Source organism: Maniola hyperantus, chromosome 12 (genome assembly GCF_902806685.2).
Source record: "Maniola hyperantus chromosome 12, iAphHyp1.2, whole genome shotgun sequence".
NCBI lineage: Eukaryota > Metazoa > Arthropoda > Insecta > Lepidoptera > Nymphalidae > Maniola > Maniola hyperantus.
The window spans coordinates 2,854,949-2,874,335 of NC_048547.1; the positions used below are offsets into that span (position 1 = coordinate 2,854,949).

Genomic DNA, 19,387 nt, shown 5'->3' on the forward strand with positions numbered 1-19,387 from the left:
TTGACGTAAATCTGCGTAGCGCTTGTAAAAAACCTTCTTTGGTTAGGTCACTGACAGCTTCTAAATGTAAACATTTGAATCTTAGACATACAAATAGACACAAATATGCTTTAATGACTCTGGACCCACGACCCTTCTTATTAGAGATATAGAATGGTCCAGCAAAGTCTATTCCCACAGTCTTAAATGGAAAATCTGGTGTAATTCTTTGGATGGGTAAGTTACCCATTATGGGATAGATTGCCTTCCCTTGATGGCGCTTGCATGTTACGCAATTGTGAAATGTATTCCTAGCAAGGCGTCTACCATTAATTGGCCATAATGATTCGCGGATTGACGCGAGCAGTAACTGTGGTCCAGCATGCATATGACGAAGGTGGTATTGTTTAAAAATTAATTTAGTGAAATGATGACTTGAGTGTAGCAAAATCGGATGTTTTTTGTCGAAATCGTAATTAGAATTGTCAATTCTGCCACCAACTCGTATTAATTTAGCATCACTATCAAAGAAAGGAGTTAATGATATGATGTGAGATTTATTGCTAATTGGCTTTCCACTTTCTAATAGTTTAAACTCCTTTGGAAAGGATTGCCTCTGAGCTATGGCACAAAGATTTGAAAATGCATCGTTTAATTCCTCTAAGGATAAACTGCCTGTAAGTTTGTTTGTTTTGTGTCGTAGATTATGAATAAATCGTTTTATGTATGCAAAAGTTCTTTGTAATTTTGATAGTTTAGAGTAGCGTTCAAATTCTATAATAGAGTCAAGAATGTCTACTACCGCAGCTGAAAGGCTTTTAGTTTCTGGTAGGTTTTCTTCAACGCGGTGTGATGAAAGAACAGGCCATTCTGATTCCGGTTTTTGTAAGAACTCGGGACCATGCCACCACATCTGCTTAGATACTATATCTTTAGGAGTAACGCCCCTAGAAATATAGTCTGCAGGATTGAGTGCAGTGGGCACGTAGCGCCATGAAGATATATCTGTTGTTTCGGATATCTCCACGACCCTATTCGCTACAAAAGTTTTTAATTTTCGACAGTTTGTATTAAGCCATCCAAGAACAACTGTGGAGTCACACCAATGCACCTGACGCGAAACCGAACATCTAAGAGATTCGATGACGGTCTTGGAGAGTTTAGCCGCCAGGAGAGCTCCACTGAGTTCTAAACGAGGTATAGTCGTAGGTTTCATTGGAGATACCTTAGATTTGGAGCATAATAATTTTACGCTGATACCTTCATCGTTGATAGATCGTATATAGATGCAAGCTCCGTACGCACCTTGTGAAGCATCGCTAAATGAATGAAGCTCTATTATGGTAGGATTGTCACAAAGTACGTTTCGAGGAACTTCAAAATTTGCAAGACTTGGTAATGTATTAGAAAATTTATCCCAAGTGTTTTGTATGTCTCTGGGAACGGGATCATCCCAATCAATTTTTTGTAGCCACAGAGACTGCAATAGCATTTTAGGTAAAATGACACATGGACTTATCAGACCCAATGGATCAAAAATTTTGAATGTGAATGACAAGATTAAACGTTTGGTCACCTTTGATGATTTGTCAGGGATCTGAAATGATATCTGGAGTTTGTCATTCCCCGGAGTCCACCCAAGTCCTAAAGTGGAAGTGGAAGAACTAATGCTTAGTTTTTCTTCTGGATTTATGGCATTCAAAATTGATTTCGAATTGGATCGATATTTCCGAAGGTTGAAGCATCCAGATTTAAGAGTATTGGATACCGAATTTTGAATGTGTATTAGCTCGTCTTCGGTGTTAGCTCCGGTAATAAGATCATCGACATAGAAATCATTTTTAATTATTGTTACGATTGATTTGTCTGTACACTCGTGCCCTAATTGCCAAAGACAACGTGTACTTAAGAAGCTTGAACTTGCTAGACCGTATGTCACGGTTTTTAGACGCAGTATTTTAATTGGTTCGGATTCTTGCTCTCGCCATAAAATCAACTGGAGATTTTGATTGTCATCATGTAACGCAATTTGCCGATACATTTTTTCGATGTCAGCTGTTAGTAAAAATTTATATTGTCTGGCTCGAATTAGAATTGCAAAGAGTGAATCCTGGATATTTGGCCCCACCATTAGGATATCATTGAGCGCGTAGCCTGAAGGGGTGGGGGCAGATCCGTCATAAACGACCCTAATTTTCGTAGACTCGCTTGTCTCTTTGAATACAGCATGATGACACAAAAAATAGGATAGTTCAGGTGGTTTAGTTATAGGAAGAACTTCTAAGTGACCAAGTTCAGCATATTCGCGTATAAATTCGACGTATTGTTCTTTAATCTGCGGATTTCTCCTAAAACGCTTTTCCAAATTTAAAAATCGCTGCTTAGCCATCGTATAGGAATCACCTAAACAATCTGGTGTGTCAATGAGTGGAAGTTGAACACAAAACCTTCCACTAGACAATCGAGTGGTATTGGATACAAAATGTTGTTCACACGCCTTTTCTGTTTTAGTGAGGCATGTTTTGTTTGGAATCTCTTCGATGTTCCAGAATCGTGGTAATAAATCATGTATGCTTTCTGTTTCTTCATTTTGTTTAAGTATTGACTTATTACATTGAATCTCATTAGATATATTGACATTTGTATAAATAGGACCGGCAATTATCCAGCCAAACTTTGTGTTTCTTAATTTTGGAAAACTTGGACCTAATGTGAGTGTATCATTGCCTAGAACATCCCAGAAGAGGTCTGCACCAATGAGGACATCGATGGACGAAGGAATGTCGAAATTAGGATCTGCAAGTTTCAAATTATTTGGTATATTAAAACCTTGTAAATTTATAGGAGCAGCAGGAATCGAACCTGTCAACTCTTTGAGTATATAGCAAGTCAAAGCAACGTTATATTCTTTGTGTATTGAACTGATGTGTGCAATGCAACTCTCAGTGATGAAATTTGAAGAGTTGTTGCCGATACCGATAACGTTAATTTTATTAATAGGCTGTGACTCGAGACCTAGAATGTCTTTCAAACGATTGGTTAGAAAAGATGATTGACTTCCGCAATCCAGTAAAGCTCGGACCTTTAGTGATTTGTTTATTTTAGGATTGCTAACTTCGACTATGGCTGTAGATAATATGACTTGATTCGCTGGTTGTCTAGAAAAATTGACTATTGTTTCGGTAGTGTTTGTAGAATCGTTGTTGTTGGAGTTAGAAGGCGCTGTTTGTTCACACAAAAAGCTATTGTGAAATTTCTTGCACTTGCGACAAGGACCAAGCCTGCAGTTGCGTTGATTATGGCCTAACCTGAGGCAATTCGCGCATAGCTTCAGCCGTTGTACGTCAGCTTTTCTTTCCTCTATACTCTTGGCCTTGAAATTAGCGCAGTTATATATTCTATGCTCACCATTGCATATGACACAACGTTTAGTATTGTTATTTGGAGTTAATGAGGTAAAAGATTTTGTTTGAATGCTAGTGCTAGAATTCTGACCTGTAGCAGGACGTGAAGGGATGTGTGACGTCATAGATCTCTCCAACCTATTGCGATTTAGTGTTTCTAAAATGTCTGCGCGATCTGTTAAAAATTTATTAAATTGATTAAGTGAGGGTATGTCATCCAAAGAATTACGCATCTCTTCCCATTTACTTAATGTACGTGGGTCTAATTTTGAGCAAATCATATGAATTATTATTAAGTCCCAATGTTCAGTAGCTTGACCCAAACTGGACAATGCACGTAAATTCTTAGTAACTGTGTCCACCACAAAGCGCAATGAACGATCAGTCTCACGTGTCATAGTTTCGATTTTGAAAAGAGCATTTAAATGATGATTAATAAGTTGTCGCTTGTTGTCGTACCTATCGCATAATAAGCGCCACGCGTCATTATAGTTAGAGGCAGAAACCTCAAGATTCGCGATAACACGAGCGGCGTCACCTTCTAAGTACGATACCAAATAATGAAATTTATGAATAGGCTTGATGCGCTCGTTGTTGTGTATAAGCGATAAAAATGTGTCGCGGAATTCGAGCCACCGAAAATAGGCACCATCGAATTTATTAATTTGCAATTGCGGTAACTTAAACTCAGCTTCATAGTGTTCGTGATGGCACTGAGACAAGGACGAGTGACTACGATCGTGACTGTCTTTAGGACTATTTGAGTCGCTGATAATTGTTTGAGCAATAGCAATACATGTCGCACAGTCCTGCTCAATGGCATCTCGTTCATTAATCTCAAAAGCTATGTTTTCTGAATTTAAAACATCAATTGAATCTTGCAACTGCTCGTATTGAACCGAAAGTAAACGAAATTTCTCTAATTTAATTGTTAATTCAGATATTTGAATTGCCGTTAAAACTTCTTTTTTTGAAAAATTATCTATATAGTTTTTAAACTTTGTGATACGACCCTTAATGGACGTTCTTTTTGTGAGTAGGCTCTTTAAATCGCCTTTGTCGTTAGACATTTTGTATATTTGTTACTCGAATTATTTAAATAAAGCAAAACTAATAAATACTAATAAATAGAATAATAAAAAATTCTCACGCTCCTCGTATAGTGCCTTTGGTGTCACCTGTGACCCGGCAAGCGCAGCTCGGCTCTGTCGAACGCGCTGTGTAGCCCGCGCCCGCCACGCCACGTCGCGTCGTGAGTAGGTATACCAGCCAAGCTGAAATAGTCGGCACACTGACCTTAAGTACGTATTTCAGTACAATAGCAAAAGAGTTAACTATGTTATATTAATAATAATTGGCTAGTTGCGTTAGATATACTAAAACTACAATGATAAAACTAACAAATAGTTTTATACGTTCACTCGTTAGGTAGTGATAAATAGGTATATCGAGTTTGATTTTACAATATCTTAGTTGTTTAGAACACGAAAAAGCCTCCGGCGCGAAAAAAAATAACAAAATAAATTATGATGCAATCGTTATGATAATGACGTAATCTGATTTATAACTGTTTTATTTCACTAATAAATGTATTATTTCACTATTATTGCACTGTATTTTAATAGTAGCCCTTATGCAAGAAAGGATTTAAATGAGATTTTATAGGAATGTGTATTTAGGTATGGGATATTGATGGAACAAAAGGGTTATGTATAGGAAAGTAAGGCACTTATCTGAATAGGCCGGCACGGATGCGAATGCTGATCGGTGCTGACTTCAGCGCTGGTGTCCTCCAATTCCAGAAATACGATCACCTTCCCGGCTTGAGCTGCTCTGACCAGATGATGTTGCAATAAGTAGCTGGATCGTCGAGTAGCCGCCAAGTTGTAATTGCGTAATTTCTTCGTTGTTGTTCGTCGAATCCTTTTGTTTACAGGTTCGTGTTGATAAAAAACGGTCGCCAAAACTTGTAGATGCGTGGATGACAATTTAAAGATTTTTCTTGCAGTTGTAAAAAATGATTTATTGAGCGCAGACCGTTGGTTAGTTTTTAACAAGAAGAGAACAAAGGAATTTATGAAAACGTCAATTGATACAAAAAATATATAGAAAATTGCGGGTGGTTATAAAAATATTATGTTGCATGAACTGACATTTGGAAAAGATAATAAATGTGTGATTTTAGATTATTAATGTTTGATTCCAAAATATTAAACATGAGTTATAAAAGTGACTAATTTATATATATACAATAACAAAATACTATAAAGAAACAATTAGATAATTAAATGAACGATAAAATTATGAGTCGATGAGTTGGTACGCATTTGCTGCAAAGATGTTGTAGGCGCTTCAACATAAGTCAATGGTTAATACACGTTCTTTTTATAACTACATAACTGTGATATGCGAAAGGATCTGACCAAGAAATGACCCCATCTGTTTAATGGTAGAGATCACGACAGACCCTCAGGGTGCCTCAGGCCTCAACAATAGAGACTAAAAGTTTATTTTTTTTTTTTTTTTTTTTTTTTTTTTTTTCGCTTAGGAGGGGAAAATCCTCATGGACATAGTGCCGGGCTCCTACCGACTAAAAACCCCTCCTTTCTCTAAGCAGTAATGTTCCCGCCTTGTTGGCCTACCATTACTGCCGCGGACTAACTCATCTTCCTCCTCTTTCGTCTTTCTCCTTACTTTCCATTATACCTTCCATGTATTTCTGAACTATCTGCCACTTCTTTTTCTCTTCCAGCATTGTGCTTATGAGGCTCTCCACTCCAAACTCTCCTCCCAGCTCGGCTACGACATTCCTTCTTTCTTCCTGAAACTGAGGACAATGGAACAGTGTATGTTCTGCATCGTCTATCGGTTCTATGCAGTACATACACTTACTGCTGTTTCTCTTTTTTATGCGCTCTGTATACTGCATAAACACCCCATGTCCTGTGAAGCACTGTGTCATTCGAAACGTCAGTATTCCGTGTTTCCTGGATACCCAGCTATTTATATTTTTAATCAGTCTATGCGTCCATCGTCCATTTGTAGACTGGTCCCATTCCTCTTGCCATCTAACCAGGGTCCTATCTCTGATGGCTTTTCTTTCTTCTGGTAATTTCAGTCCATAGCTCTCAGATCTTTCCCTCGCCAAGAGATGAGCTGGGATTAAATTCGCCAGTACGAGGGCAGCATCGGTGGATGTTGTTTTATAGGCGCAGCAGGTTCTCAACGCCATCATACGCTGGGTGCTCAACACTGTCCTCCTGTGTGTTCCCTTGTCCATGGCTGTTACCCATATAGGAGCCGCATACATTATGGTGGACTGCATTGCAAGAGCAAGAGTCCTTCTTTTCCGCGAATTCGGTCCACGTGTATTTGGGAGTATTGAGGTGAGTGCCTTAATGGTTTTTTGTGCCTTTTCACACACCAGATTTATGTGTCTACCGAAATTCAGCCGCGAGTCCAGAGTCACTCCTAGGTAAGTAACGGTTGGGGTGGGTTTTAAATGTGTATTGCCGCACGTAAAGATGTTATCCGCGCTTAGTCTCCTGTTGAAAATAATAGCAACCGTTTTTTCTGGAGCGATTTCTAAATGGTTGTGGGTCATCCATAACATTATGCTATGCAGAGCTTCATCCCCTTTCCTAGCTAGATCTTCCGCATTATTGGCTGTCACTGACACTGCTAAGTCATCTGCATAGCAAATTAGCTTAACACCTTCCGGAACTTCTACCAACATAACGTCGTCATACAATATATTCCATAGGGTTGGACCAAGGACTGATCCTTGGGGAACACCTCCTCCTATTTCGACTCGAACTCCTTTCTTTAATTGAATAGCTCTTTGATCTAGGTAGTCTATTATGCTATTTATTAAGTATTTGTTTATGTTCTTCATTTTCAGCTTAGCTATTATTTTCGACCAGGATGCAGTGTTGAACGCGTTTCGAACATCAACCAGAATTAAACCATTCCATTTATATTCTTTTTTTGCTTGACTTGCGATACTAATAACTTGCCTTATTGCGTCTATTGTCGTTCTTCCCTTTCTAAAGCCATACTGATTTTCTTGGAGTCCTCCGTTTCTATCGATTTCCTGTATGAGTCTAGTGTTGAGAAGTCTTTCGTATGTCTTAGCTAGAACATTGATCAGGCATATCGGTCTATATTTATTAGGCTCGCTTGGCGACTTTTTTGGTTTGTCAATAAGGACGAGTTTTGAGAGCTTCCAGCTCTTAGGAAACTTTCCGTTCTCTAGGAGTCCGTTAAATAGCTGGGTAAAATAGAGTGGAAATTTCAATATTACCTGTTTTATAACTTCCGGTGGTATTGAGTCTGGGCCTGGGGCTTTCCCTTTCTTTACTCTATCTGCAGCATCCTTTATATCCTTCTCTAAGAACCTTAAGCCTTCCAAATCTTCATATTCTCTATCTATATACTCCCGTTTCAGTTCTTCGTGTTTTGATACTATAAAAAGATCACTAAAAACTTTCTTTTTCTCTTCTAAAGATAGGGATGTTTTAGGATTAGGTAGCTGAAGTTGGCTTTTGACTATTTTATATGCACCGCCAAAAACATCCTCTTCTAACTCGTCGCATAGTTCCTTCCATTTCTGAGCTTTTGCCAGAATAAGGGCAAATTTTAGTTCCTTTTTGCAGGTCTTATATTCTTGTTCTAACTCTTCTCTTTTATTCTTGCCTTTACATTTCTGGAATTTTCTTCGCCTCATTCTAGTTTGTTTTATTTTCTCTTGTATGTCATTTGTCCACCAGTAAGGTAACATGTAGTTGTCATCACATCTTATTTGCGGTGTGCTTCGTTTGTATGCTGCTATAAGTGCATTGTCACATTCTTCATGGTTTACTTCCTTTCCCTTGACGATTTCTTCAAAAGCCAAGTTAAATGCCTCTAAGTTAGTTTTACCAAATCTGTATTTTTGCGTGTCCTTACCCTTATCTTCTATACTAGTTATTATACTTCTGTGATCGCTCATAGATATGTCATCCTCTAAAACTGTCCAATTAATTTTATCTGCCATCACATTGTCGCTCACAAATGTCAAATCGATGTATGATTTCCCATTTGGTCGTACACAGGTTGGCACTAGTCCATCGTTAACGATATTTAGTTCCAGAGAGTGTGCCCACTCTAGTAATTCAATACCTCTTCTTGTCGTTAGGTTGCCCCCCCAGCATGTATGTTTAGCATTGAAGTCTCCTGTAACGATGACTTTATTTGAAGGGCACGCTAACACCTTTATATCGTGTTGAATATTGCTTAGGTAATTTAAAAACCCATCAGTGTTACATTTGTTAGGACTGATGTACACGCTATAGAGTGACACGTCTCTAGTTTCGATACAAATAAAACAGCCCGCTGTGCGATATTTTGCCACTTGGTATTTTTTGCTATAATTAATTATCATGGCGCCTAGATCCTCACTGACATAGTGGTGTTTGTTGTTAGCTTTGCATTTTGCAAAATTAGGTTCACTGAGGGCTATAAAATCACATTTCTTTTCTGATGCCGTTACCAAGGCCATATCATGAGCACTAATACTTCTATTCGCATTCACTTGAAGGACTGTGAAGGCCATTATCTTTTTATCTCCGAGTCTTTTCGTCTTTTGTTCTGTCTAGCTTTAGCCAGAGCCTGCTGGAAACGTCCCCGAGCCCCGAGGGCTCAGTGTTTCGTCAACTTGTGACAACTGTCACTCTCCCGTACCACTTCCGCAGGAGCCTACTCCTAACTCCTGCTCCTATAGAACATACGCCTATATACCTTAATAGATGATACGCATCAGCGATATCGTTAAGACGTCGATTTCAATTTCCACTCAGATTTTAATCGTAATCGCCAAACTTAAAAGCCGAAACTTAGTAACAGAGTGATATGCGAAAGGATCTGACCAAGAAATGACCCCATCTGTTTAATGGTAGAGATCACGACAGACCCTCAGGGTGCCTCAGGCCTCAACAATAGGTACTAAAAGTTTACTTAAAGGGTCACGTACAGTGGACAACTACGTCTTACAGCCGCACTCAGAGACGCTTAATCGTTACTTAAGTTTAGCTAAAATGAGACAGAGCTATATTTCTCACTTAAATCTGTCTCGTTTTAACTCAATCTTAAGTAACGATTAGCGACTCTGAGTACGGCTGTAAGTGGGGGAAAAACCTAGGATAATAAAGAAAAGTCAGTACGTATCTCTACTCAGTTTTACGAATAACAAATGTTGTATAGAAGCAGGTGTTATATTTTAACGACAAGGAAAGACATGGCGTGACCCGATCTAGACGTTGTCCTTCTTGCTCTTGTTGATCTTGCGCTTGATGCGCTCCGTGTAGGCGGCGACGATGTTGGCCAGCAGCGGCAGCGCCGAAGACTTGTCGTCGTCCTTGACGCCCACCTCCGCGCACAGCTCCGCGCGAGGCTTGTGCGCGCCGGGCATGGCAGCCTCTGACGTCAGCACCGTGGCAGTGTACAGGTAGCCGTTCCACTCCAAATACTCTTTGATGAGCTCGTTGATTAGCAACACTTCGTTGGTCGGTGTTGGTGCGCCCTGACTTTGGAAGCCAGGGGTTTGAGATACCTGGAAAAAGGTTTTTTGACGTCAGCAACGGCAAGACCACAGTACCACAACAACTGAACAAGTAGGTATGCGACAGTTAGGGAACTTCTAACAAAACGTCGACTAAACGTAATCCTAAACGGAGGTACATACCTGTCTCTCTTGTAGAATTTCTGTCACCTTCGCACGCATCTGAAAATAATGGCATTGTTGTATCTTGTGGAATTAACTGACGTAAATACAGATGATCGGTAAGGAGAGAGAAGAGATCACATTTATAAACTTTAGGAAAATTATAACAAGACTAGTTCTAGCTCGCGACTTCGTCCGTGGATTACACTTTCGAACAGTTATTTTACCCCCAGTTTGAATTTTCAAAAATCCTCTCTTAATGTCTACGTCATAATATCTATCTGGAAGCGTAATTTCAGCTAGATTCGTCCAGTAGTTAGAGCTGTGTGTTGATAGATCAGCCAGTATTTTTTTTTGTTTTACATAATATTATAAAGAACATATTATTATAATAAAAGATAGTGAAATCATTATAATTGTATATATAGGTATGTACCCTGCATATTATGAAGAGACGATCCTCATGAAAGAAAAAAAGTAAGTTGTTCAATATAACCAAATAAATCCTTTCATTTAATCATGCTTTCCAATTTAAGCTTACAGAGTAAAAAATACAAAGGTGCGCTTTACACGTTTCATCTATCCTAAATGAGGATTAAAAAATTAAACTTTTAATTCAATTAGGCTGCCGTAGTAGGTAGGTAGCTACTAGAATTTAAAATTTCCCTCATCTCCTGAAAATCTCTACAATATTCTGTGGCGCCAAAATATTTTTAAGCGTATATTTTATTACAATTTTGGAGTGCAATTCTTGCATCAATTATTATTAATGCATGCTGTGATAATAAATACTAGTAGGCCATTAGTAGGCCCACCCCGGGTTTACTCGAGTGGAATTTTTGAAAATACTTTCTTAGTTGGGATCTACGTCATCATGGGAATCTCTATTTACATGCAAAATGCCCTAGCAGGTTCGAATTGTAGGTTGATATGTCAGTCAGTTAGTTTCTATTCTTATATTGTATGGTGTAATCACATTCCTCCTAGGTCGACGAGTAATTATTATAACTAGCTGACCCACTCCACCTTCACTGGTCCTTTCATCATCATCATCATCATCAATAGCCTATAACCGTCCAGTGCTGGACTAAAGGTATCTCAACGACAATATCAAACGAGTCACAAGGAGTCGCTAGATCAGGGCGGGTGCAAAGACCACTTCGCGGCGTGTGGAAGTCCCGATAAGAGAATAAATAGGTATAGACCTATGTTCAGCAGTGGACGTTCACCGGTTGACGACGTACGCGACGTACCTTCATAATGCTAAGTTTAATTTGCTATCAAAAAGACTCGGCGGTCTGATTGCAGCCAAGCGCTAGTCGATAAATTAAAAAAAAAGTACTCCGTTTGTACGAGCTGGCTCAAAAAGAAGAAATACTTTTGTAAAGGAAACCTTAAGAAGTTTTCTTTGTAAAAACGTTTTTTTTTTTTTGATTTTAAAGAAATCAACATACGGACCTTTAACGTCAAAAAAAGATAAGTACCTCGAGATCAAAAATTAAATTGATGCTCCGGCGTTTTTCACAAGAATTTGTTTGAAGCTAATTAATCACTGTGAATATCCATAATAGGTAACTTTTATAACGTTTTTCAGTATTTTTTCAATGTAGATAATTAGGTACAATTTTCGAAGATGTCATAAAATTGGTTTTAGTATAGGTAGGTTTATTTTTCAAAATTTCGTTTTATATTTTCTCCCGTTGCGCCAACGCGCAACGGATCGGACTGTTTGGCATGCTGAAGCCTGATTAAGCTATAGCTATTGTGACGTAGACAGCCGCTAAGAAAGGTATTTTGAAAATTCAACTCCTAAGGGGGTCAAATAGGGGTTTGAAATTTGCGTATTCCACGTGGACGAAGTCACAGTTTACAGTTAAAGGCTATGTTCCTATAAGTAGGTACCTCTGCCTGAAATTTATTCAGATGGCCGCTCTTTTTCAAAAGGTTTTTCATGGCGTCCAATAGCTCCTTCTCCGAAATCGTTTGGTTTTCGTTCATCTTGTTGGATCCAAATTCAATTATTTCCAAGCGAAGGGGTCTTTATAATGAAGTATCAAATAAAAAGTGTTATTCGATCTATTTCTACGATGTTCTAATTTGGGCCGCTTGTTTTTACAAAGCTCTTAATCTTGTTCAGAAATAAATTCTCTCTAAATTGTGTTGTTTTTAAAAATAACAACCTCGTACTAATTTCAGTTTTGACTTTTATTCCGTCTTGTCAAAGTAAGTTGTCGCTACTTTTGCCATAGTCCCGAGCCGTGCATAGTCATATTAGTAGGGGAGCCCAAGATGCTAAATGGGGATTTACTCGAGCGTCGTGGGGACCTATTGGATTGTGAAGATTAGTTGCTAAAAAGAAAAAACCGGCCAAGTGCGAATCAGACGCACTGAGGGTTCCGTAATACAATCGTATTTTATCGACATTTTGCATGATAAATCAAAAACTATTAAACCTAAAAATAAATAAAAATCTGTCTTAGAATGTACAAATGAAGCCCTTTTATATAATACCCCACTTGATATAGTTATCTTACTAGTGTCATATGCTATTTTTTATCCCGGAAAATCAAAGAATTCCCACAGGATTTCAAAAACCTAAATCCACGCGGACGAAGTCGCAGGCATCAGCTAGTTTCACGATAAAACGTCTGACTGATGCTAGAGGTCAACGAACGTTCCGTAAATAGGTCACTCGGAGGCCACGTCGGCGTCGTTGACCCGAGTTTTGCACGCTATACATTGCGGGTTTGAAAAATACTAAATCACTAAAATTACAAAATGAGGCAAATGGTTAGTGGTGTTGGATTGTGTTTAGGTAGTATAACAATAACGTATAAGTTTTTGCTAACGTTTTGGTTACACCCTATATATCCTTCTCCAGAGGACACTAGTCACTAGTGCTGCACTTCGTAACAAATGTTGCGGTATTAACGTGCAGTCCATTCTGGTCGAGAGGCTTTTACAGTTTCCGACTGCGACACGAGTTTTTGTTCAAATAAAAATTCATCGACAATCATCATTTCAACCCATCGCCGGCCCACTACTGAACACGGCTTTCCTCTCAAAATAGTCAAGTCCGGATTGACACACATCTAAAATCTTTGAAAATATTATGGAGAACTCTCAGACCTGAGCGCGTTTGGAACCCTCGTAGCTTTAGTTTTCAAGTTCGCGTAAAAGTTATCACCACTATCACTATCTTACAAATTCTGACTTTCAAAAAGTGTAATTTATTACCTATTTTGAATAAACCATTTGATTTGATTTGATTTGCAGGTTTCCTCACAACGTTTTCCTTCACCTTTCAACCCCTAAATACAAGCATAACTTGGAAGCATACTTTCCATTGCTTGTCGTGTCTGACCGTATGAAGTGTGCTAGCAAAGCTGGACAAATGAGTCAGATCGGATCCAAGCGATCTCAAGGATGGCTGCGAGGTTTCCCGCAGTTGTTCCATTGATCCGCCAGCGGGCGTGCTTAATCAACTTACACTAACAAACTCTAAGTTAAATAGATTAGATTGTGTTCAATAGAAATAGATTTACTTTATTTTAAGATTTTTAAAAGAGTGTTAGCCTAGTGGTTAGGACGTCACGCACCTCTAACTTTTCGGAGTTATGTGCGTTTTAATTAATTAAATAATCACTTGCTTTAACGGTGAAGGAAAACATCGTAAATCAAAAACTATTATGCCTAAAAACAAAAAAATCAGTTTTAGAATGTAGGTCTGGTATCCCTTTCATTATGATACCCCACTTGGTATAGTAATCTTACTTTGAAAGTTGAATATAGCAATATTTGTTCATGAACACATTTTAATTTTTTTTGTGTGATGTAGCCACAAATTCATGGTTTTCAGATTTTTCTCCTAATGTCTGCTATAAGACCTACTTACCTACCTGCCAAATTTCATAATTCCAGATCAACGGGAAGTAACCTGTTGGTTTCTCGACAGACAGACAGACAGATAACAAAGTGATCCTGTAAGGGTTTCGTTTTTCTTTAACCCTAAAAAACACCTAAGCTTTAAAGCATTCTTGAAGCATTTACAAAATGGAGAGCAATTACAAAGTACTCTGTGATGGAGAGCATCATTTTAGTATCGCCTTAAAGATTAAGCCAACGAAAAACTTATTGTTGCAAGTTTGCAAAGAAGTTGCCAAAGTGGTGGCAGTTCCAGCACGGTTTTAAATAACTTTTATTTTCAAAGTTTCGGTTGGTGTTTCACTTAAAAGATTCGTAGATAATTCACTTGTCAAGATATACAGGGTGTAACCAGCAGAGCGATTTCGTAAAACCTGCATCAATCATTATTACAATCTCAATTGTTGTGTTTGGCTAGATTTGTGCTATACTTGTTGCAACAATGGATTGTAGCCAATAGTGAGGGAGCGTCAACCAATCAGAGGTGATTGCGACCGTAACATTGTAGCTGTCATTCTATCAATCGAGGCCCAGAACGCTGGAAAAAAGAATACAGGTGATAGTAGGTACGGATGGTTACTGAAATGATGCAACAAAAAACAAAAAACGCGAAAAAAAATATTAAAAAATCTTATCATTTTGTAAAAGTTTACAATGTATTGCAAATAAAACATCTGACTGACGCTAGAGGTCAACGAACGTTGCGTAAATAGGCCACTCGGAGTCAAAGCCGTGTCGTAGTCGGGGCATTGACCCGAGTTTTGCACGCTATACATTGCGGGTTTGAAAAATACTAAATCACTAAAACTACAAAATGAGGCGAATGGTTATTACTATTGGATTGTGTTTAGGTAGTATAACAACAGCGCTAAGTTTTTGCTAGCGTTCTGGTTACATCCTGTATAGCTGTAGCGCAGAAGTAACTAGCAAAATGCAACATTTGCAAAGAAAAAGTACGAAAAGATGAATGTAAAATTTTTTCTTAATATCTTAGCACCTTCATTTTTTGTGTGTCTAGCTATTTTGTAATAGCAGCATAGGCATTGACGTAAAAACCTACATCAATGAGCATAGGTATAGTACGCGACAGATTGAGATGGCAATCGAGGTGGGGATCCACCAGTACAGTACCAGTTTAATAGCAAAGCCAAGAATATAATAGTCAGACATTTTAGGTGACATCTTGGAAGTTTATTAAGAACTAGCTGACCCGGCGAACTTCGTACCGCCTAACAGTCGATTTTTTTAATAAGTACTTACAATTTTTTAATTTTTTCTCTCCGTAAGAACCATCCTCGTACTTCAAGTAATATTATAAAAAAAGAATTAGCGAAATCGGTTCAGCTGTTCTAGAGATTTGCGATCAGCAACACATTAAGCGATTCATCCATACTTCCATACTTCCATACTAATATTATAAATGCGAAAGTGTGTCTGTCTGTCTGTCTGCTAGATTTTCACGGCCCAACCGTTCAACCGATTTTGATGGGTACAGAGTTAGCTTATATCCCGGGGATGAACATAGGCTACTTTTTATCCCGGAAAGTTGAAGAGTTCCCACGGGATTTCAAAAAACCTAAATCCACGCGGACGAAGTCGCGGGCATCATCTAGTTAGTTAGTTTTATACCTATATAGAGATTTTCTACGTCTCCATTGTGATAGGAGAACAGAGCAATAATGCAGCCTCACAACACCCCGAGTTTTCCCGGGTGCATCCGATATTCATACTTGGAAAATGGAATGTCTGGGACAAGTTTATGCTCGCTTCAGTAACGTCCCGACCGGCTAGGTGGAAAGTCGTTTCGGATTTTCCACTTTCCCACGATTGTGTTTGTGAAATCAGCGCGTGGAAAATCGTGATCAAACTCGTGGGGAAAACTTAGTGTGTGTGATTTGTTTTTCCAAGTGTTTTTTTGGATATATTTGGGTAAGTGTTTTTATTTTCAGTACACTTTTTCCGTACCCGAAGGGTGCCAACGGGACCCTGTTACTCCGCTCTCCGTCCGTCCGTCTGTCAGCAAGCAGCCGCTATACTTTGGTAGGGTATTTATAAGACTCCTGTGATGTTTCTGGATGAAAAAATTGTATTTCATTTAAATCCTGTTGCTGCAGGGCAAGGCTGTAGATGTTAGCCCAGATTGCAGTCAAGGGCTAACTTGTATCTGAATAAAAAAATATCTTAGCAATTATTGCATATTTTATGTATTTGTGTAAGAATTTGGCTCTTCAGACTTTTGCCAAGTAAAGCCACGGATTTGCGCTAGTTTTTCATAAAAAATGTAACGGAAATGTGAAGGAGAAGTTAGCCAAAACTTAGAAAAGTCACTAAAGGATTTTTGCAAAAAGATCAAAAAGTTTCACTTTAATTAATCTAAATATATAAAAGAGAAAAGGTGACTGACTGACTGATCTATCAACGCACAGCTCAAACTACATCCGCTTAGGGATTTTTGAAAATTCTACCTCTAAGGGGGTGAAATAGGGCTAGGTTAGTATATAATTTTGCAATAGATGTGTCATGTGTATTGGCAAAAATATACAAAGAACTAGCTGATGCCCGCGACTTCGTTCGCGTGGAATTAGGTTTTTTTTTAATCCCGTGGAAACTCTTTGATTTTCCGGGATAAAAAGTAGCCTATGTCACTCTCCAGGTCTTTATCTATATCCATGCAAAAAATCACGTCAATCCGATGCACCGTTGCGAACAAACACACTTTCGCATTTATAATAAGGGTACTGATTTAACAGTCAAACATTTAATATGATAATTTGGCAGTTTATTAAGAATTTTCTAAGTTTACATACAATGGTGAATAGAATAATACTGCCTTTGCCTTACATACAACCTCCGAGTATTCCCGAGTCCCGACTGCAACCGACAAACTTGGAAAATGGCAAATGAATAGAGGAAAAATCTGGGAGAAGCGAACCGAAGCTCGCTGAGTGCTCGCTCAAAACTCAAAAGCTCAAGGAGGCTCAGTAGCGTCCTGACCGTTGAGGTGGAAAGTCCTGTCTGATTTTCCACTTTTCGCGCGGCAGTGTTAGTGAAATGAGCTTGTGGTTTATCGTGTTTAAACTCGCGGGGAAAACTTGTGAGTGATTTGTTTTTCCAAGTGATTTTGTGGATATATTTAGGTGAGTATTTTCTTATTTTCCTAATTTTTTTAAACCACATCATAACCGAACAAAAGAGTTAAAACCTTTAAGCTTAGATTAATTTATTAATCTGCTAAGCTTTTAAGTACGTAGGTTATTAAAGTGGATACTTTATGGTTGTCGCAAAAATAAAGGATGCTTGCATGGGTAGGACGCAATGCAAAAAATATGTTGGTCAATTAGAGAAACTGTGTGGTATGTTTCACTATTTAGTATTATTACTTGCTGAAGTTTTTTTAATCTGTAAAGTGTAAAGCCTTTTGAGCCTCAATAGCTCAACCGGTATAGGAGTGGACTGAAAACCGAAAGGTCGACGGTTCAAACCCCGCCCGTTGCACTATTGTCGTACCTACTCCTAGCACAAGCCTGACGCTTAATTGGAGAGGAAAGGGGAATATTAGTCATTTAACATGGCTAATATTCTTTTTTTTTTTTAAAAAAAGGTGGTACCTTATACATATATATCGTAAAATGTTCTAAAATTCGATTTAAACCATATTCTGTTCATGGACTAACAATAAATAGAGTACAGCTTTTCATTTATAAAATTACAAAATAATTTTATTATTTTCCCTGGTAAAAGTTATGTAAGAAAAGCCATGTTGCCTTTTATTATTTATAATTTTGGTCGTCAAATGTCCTGGAAAAAAGGACGTTCTACTTTTACTTAATTCTACCTTTTCTTTGTCCTGAAAACTCTTTTTATTTTTTCTGTTTGTATTTGTACCTATTCTATGTACTTGTTCTCTGTCTGTGTACGGGATTATCCTTTTCTCTACATTATTTGCCCATGAGATCTCTTATTCACGTTTATGAATTGATAAAAATTATGAAGATTGTGATAATTTTCCTAAAGTTTAATAATTAGTGGGCCGTCCCCTTTACTTTCTCCATGTGTGTTTTGACGTAGCGATATACTCGTATAATGCGACATGAATGCGACAGGATAAAGGGGTCGACTCACTAGTATAAGTCCCGCAAATTGCTAATACGCGTGGCCGCCATTTTAGTGACGTCAGCACGAGACTGAAGTTTCGAGCTGATGGTATATTTTTACTTAAGAGACAATGGTTCCAGCGCAATAGCAATTTGCGGGTCTTACGAGTATATCAACCAACCTAAAGTAAGAGAATCGAAACGTATCAACTTTCTCATCTTACTACTAAAATAATAGTAACATTGGTTTGCCCAAAATTCACATAAGTCCCGGATATTGAAGTAGTAAATCCCGGAAATTGCGTATTTGTAGGTGGCAAGCGTGTAGTGTCTCCAAATGGGCTCGATGTCCTTGGCGTTATTGCGCGCTAGTGGCGCTATAAGATGTATGACATCTAAGTTTCCACGAGTTTATTGCATATCCTCAAGGCTCACTAAGGTATGGTTTATACAGAAGTGGCTAGTCGTGGAGACGTGGCGTGGGCATACATTAAGTTTTCTCCATAGAACGATTATGGCTTTAATCGCGGTTAATATCTAGTTAGGTATTGAAATTATGCGGGGGGAGGAGGGGGGGGGGGGTGGAAGGGTTGTCACCTGTTTCTATAAGTCTTATAAGTCTTAATAGTAGGTACAGGCTTTTCAGAAAGATAATGCGGTGTAGTTTTGTATAGTTTTGCTGCGACATAGAATAAAACGTATTTTTCTCATATTTTTTCCTTCAATTCATTTTCCTGGTAATACCAGGAAACACATCCACGTTTCTCAAGAAAAGCTTTTTGTTTATTTTTGTTTACTAAGCCCCTCTTAGGCTGGGGCCCTGAGAGATTTCATATTACCCTTACCTTACGTGCCCGGGTGCCCTTATGGTAGGTAAATACGCAACTGTAGGCAGGTAAGTATGTTAAGTATCTCATTGTCATGAAAGTATATGCCTTTTTGAAATAAAAAATATTTGTGTTTGTTATGCCCAAAATACCAGAAATATTTACTGTAGCTTATCGTTTAATCCAAAGCTGCACGCGAGGCATCCGTGCCAAGATTTGCCTTCGAAACTGTTATAATCTTTGTGGTAAATTTGCGCTATATAAAACCGAACAACGGCTTCTCTGGACCATTGTTATTGTTGCTCGCAAACAAGATGGCTCAGATTTTATTCCAGCTTGGATCAATTTAGGAGTAGGTACCTACCTTACCTACTGTTATAAGTACATATATTTTAGGTATTCTGCGATTTAGTTCGGTAAATAATTATATTTTCTTCCACTTGCTCGGAAGTTGCTTCA

General features: G+C 38.4%; 2 protein-coding genes across 4 annotated transcripts in view; one reads left to right on the forward strand and one right to left on the reverse strand.

Annotated features, from left to right (window-relative positions):
* Positions 1-9,672: 9,672 nt before the first annotated feature.
* On the reverse strand, positions 9,673-12,273 carry LOC117987171 (centrosomal protein 20). The gene is made up of 3 exons (XM_034974129.2): positions 11,986-12,273; positions 10,105-10,143; positions 9,673-9,972 (listed from the first exon to the last, which is right to left on the reverse strand). The coding sequence occupies exons 1-3, from the start codon at positions 12,079-12,081 to the stop codon at positions 9,673-9,675; spliced, it is 435 nt and encodes a 144-aa protein (XP_034830020.1). The 5' UTR covers positions 12,082-12,273.
* A 3,526-nt stretch (positions 12,274-15,799) lies between these two features.
* The window catches only part of LOC117987173 (acid sphingomyelinase-like phosphodiesterase 3b), a 66,103-nt gene continuing 62,515 nt past the window's right edge, over positions 15,800-19,387 (forward strand). The window contains exon 1 of one of the 3 annotated variants that reach the window (XM_069502234.1): positions 15,800-15,940. The gene's annotated coding sequence lies outside the window, so the exon portion shown is untranslated. Of the gene's footprint in view, positions 15,941-17,002; positions 17,145-19,387 lie in introns of those variants that run through there. The other 2 variants (XM_069502231.1, XM_069502232.1) reach the window with 2 other exon arrangements.

Coding starts and splice junctions, on each gene's coding strand:
- LOC117987171 (XM_034974129.2), bottom strand. CDS start 12,081: ATGAACGAAAACCAAACGATTTCGGAGAAGGAGCTATTGGACGCCATG. Junction 10,144..11,985: donor TGAATAAATTTCAGGCAGAG/GTACCTACTTAT, acceptor CATTATTTTCAG/ATGCGTGCGAAGGTGACAGA. Junction 9,973..10,104: donor AAATTCTACAAGAGAGACAG/GTATGTACCTCC, acceptor ACCTTTTTCCAG/GTATCTCAAACCCCTGGCTT.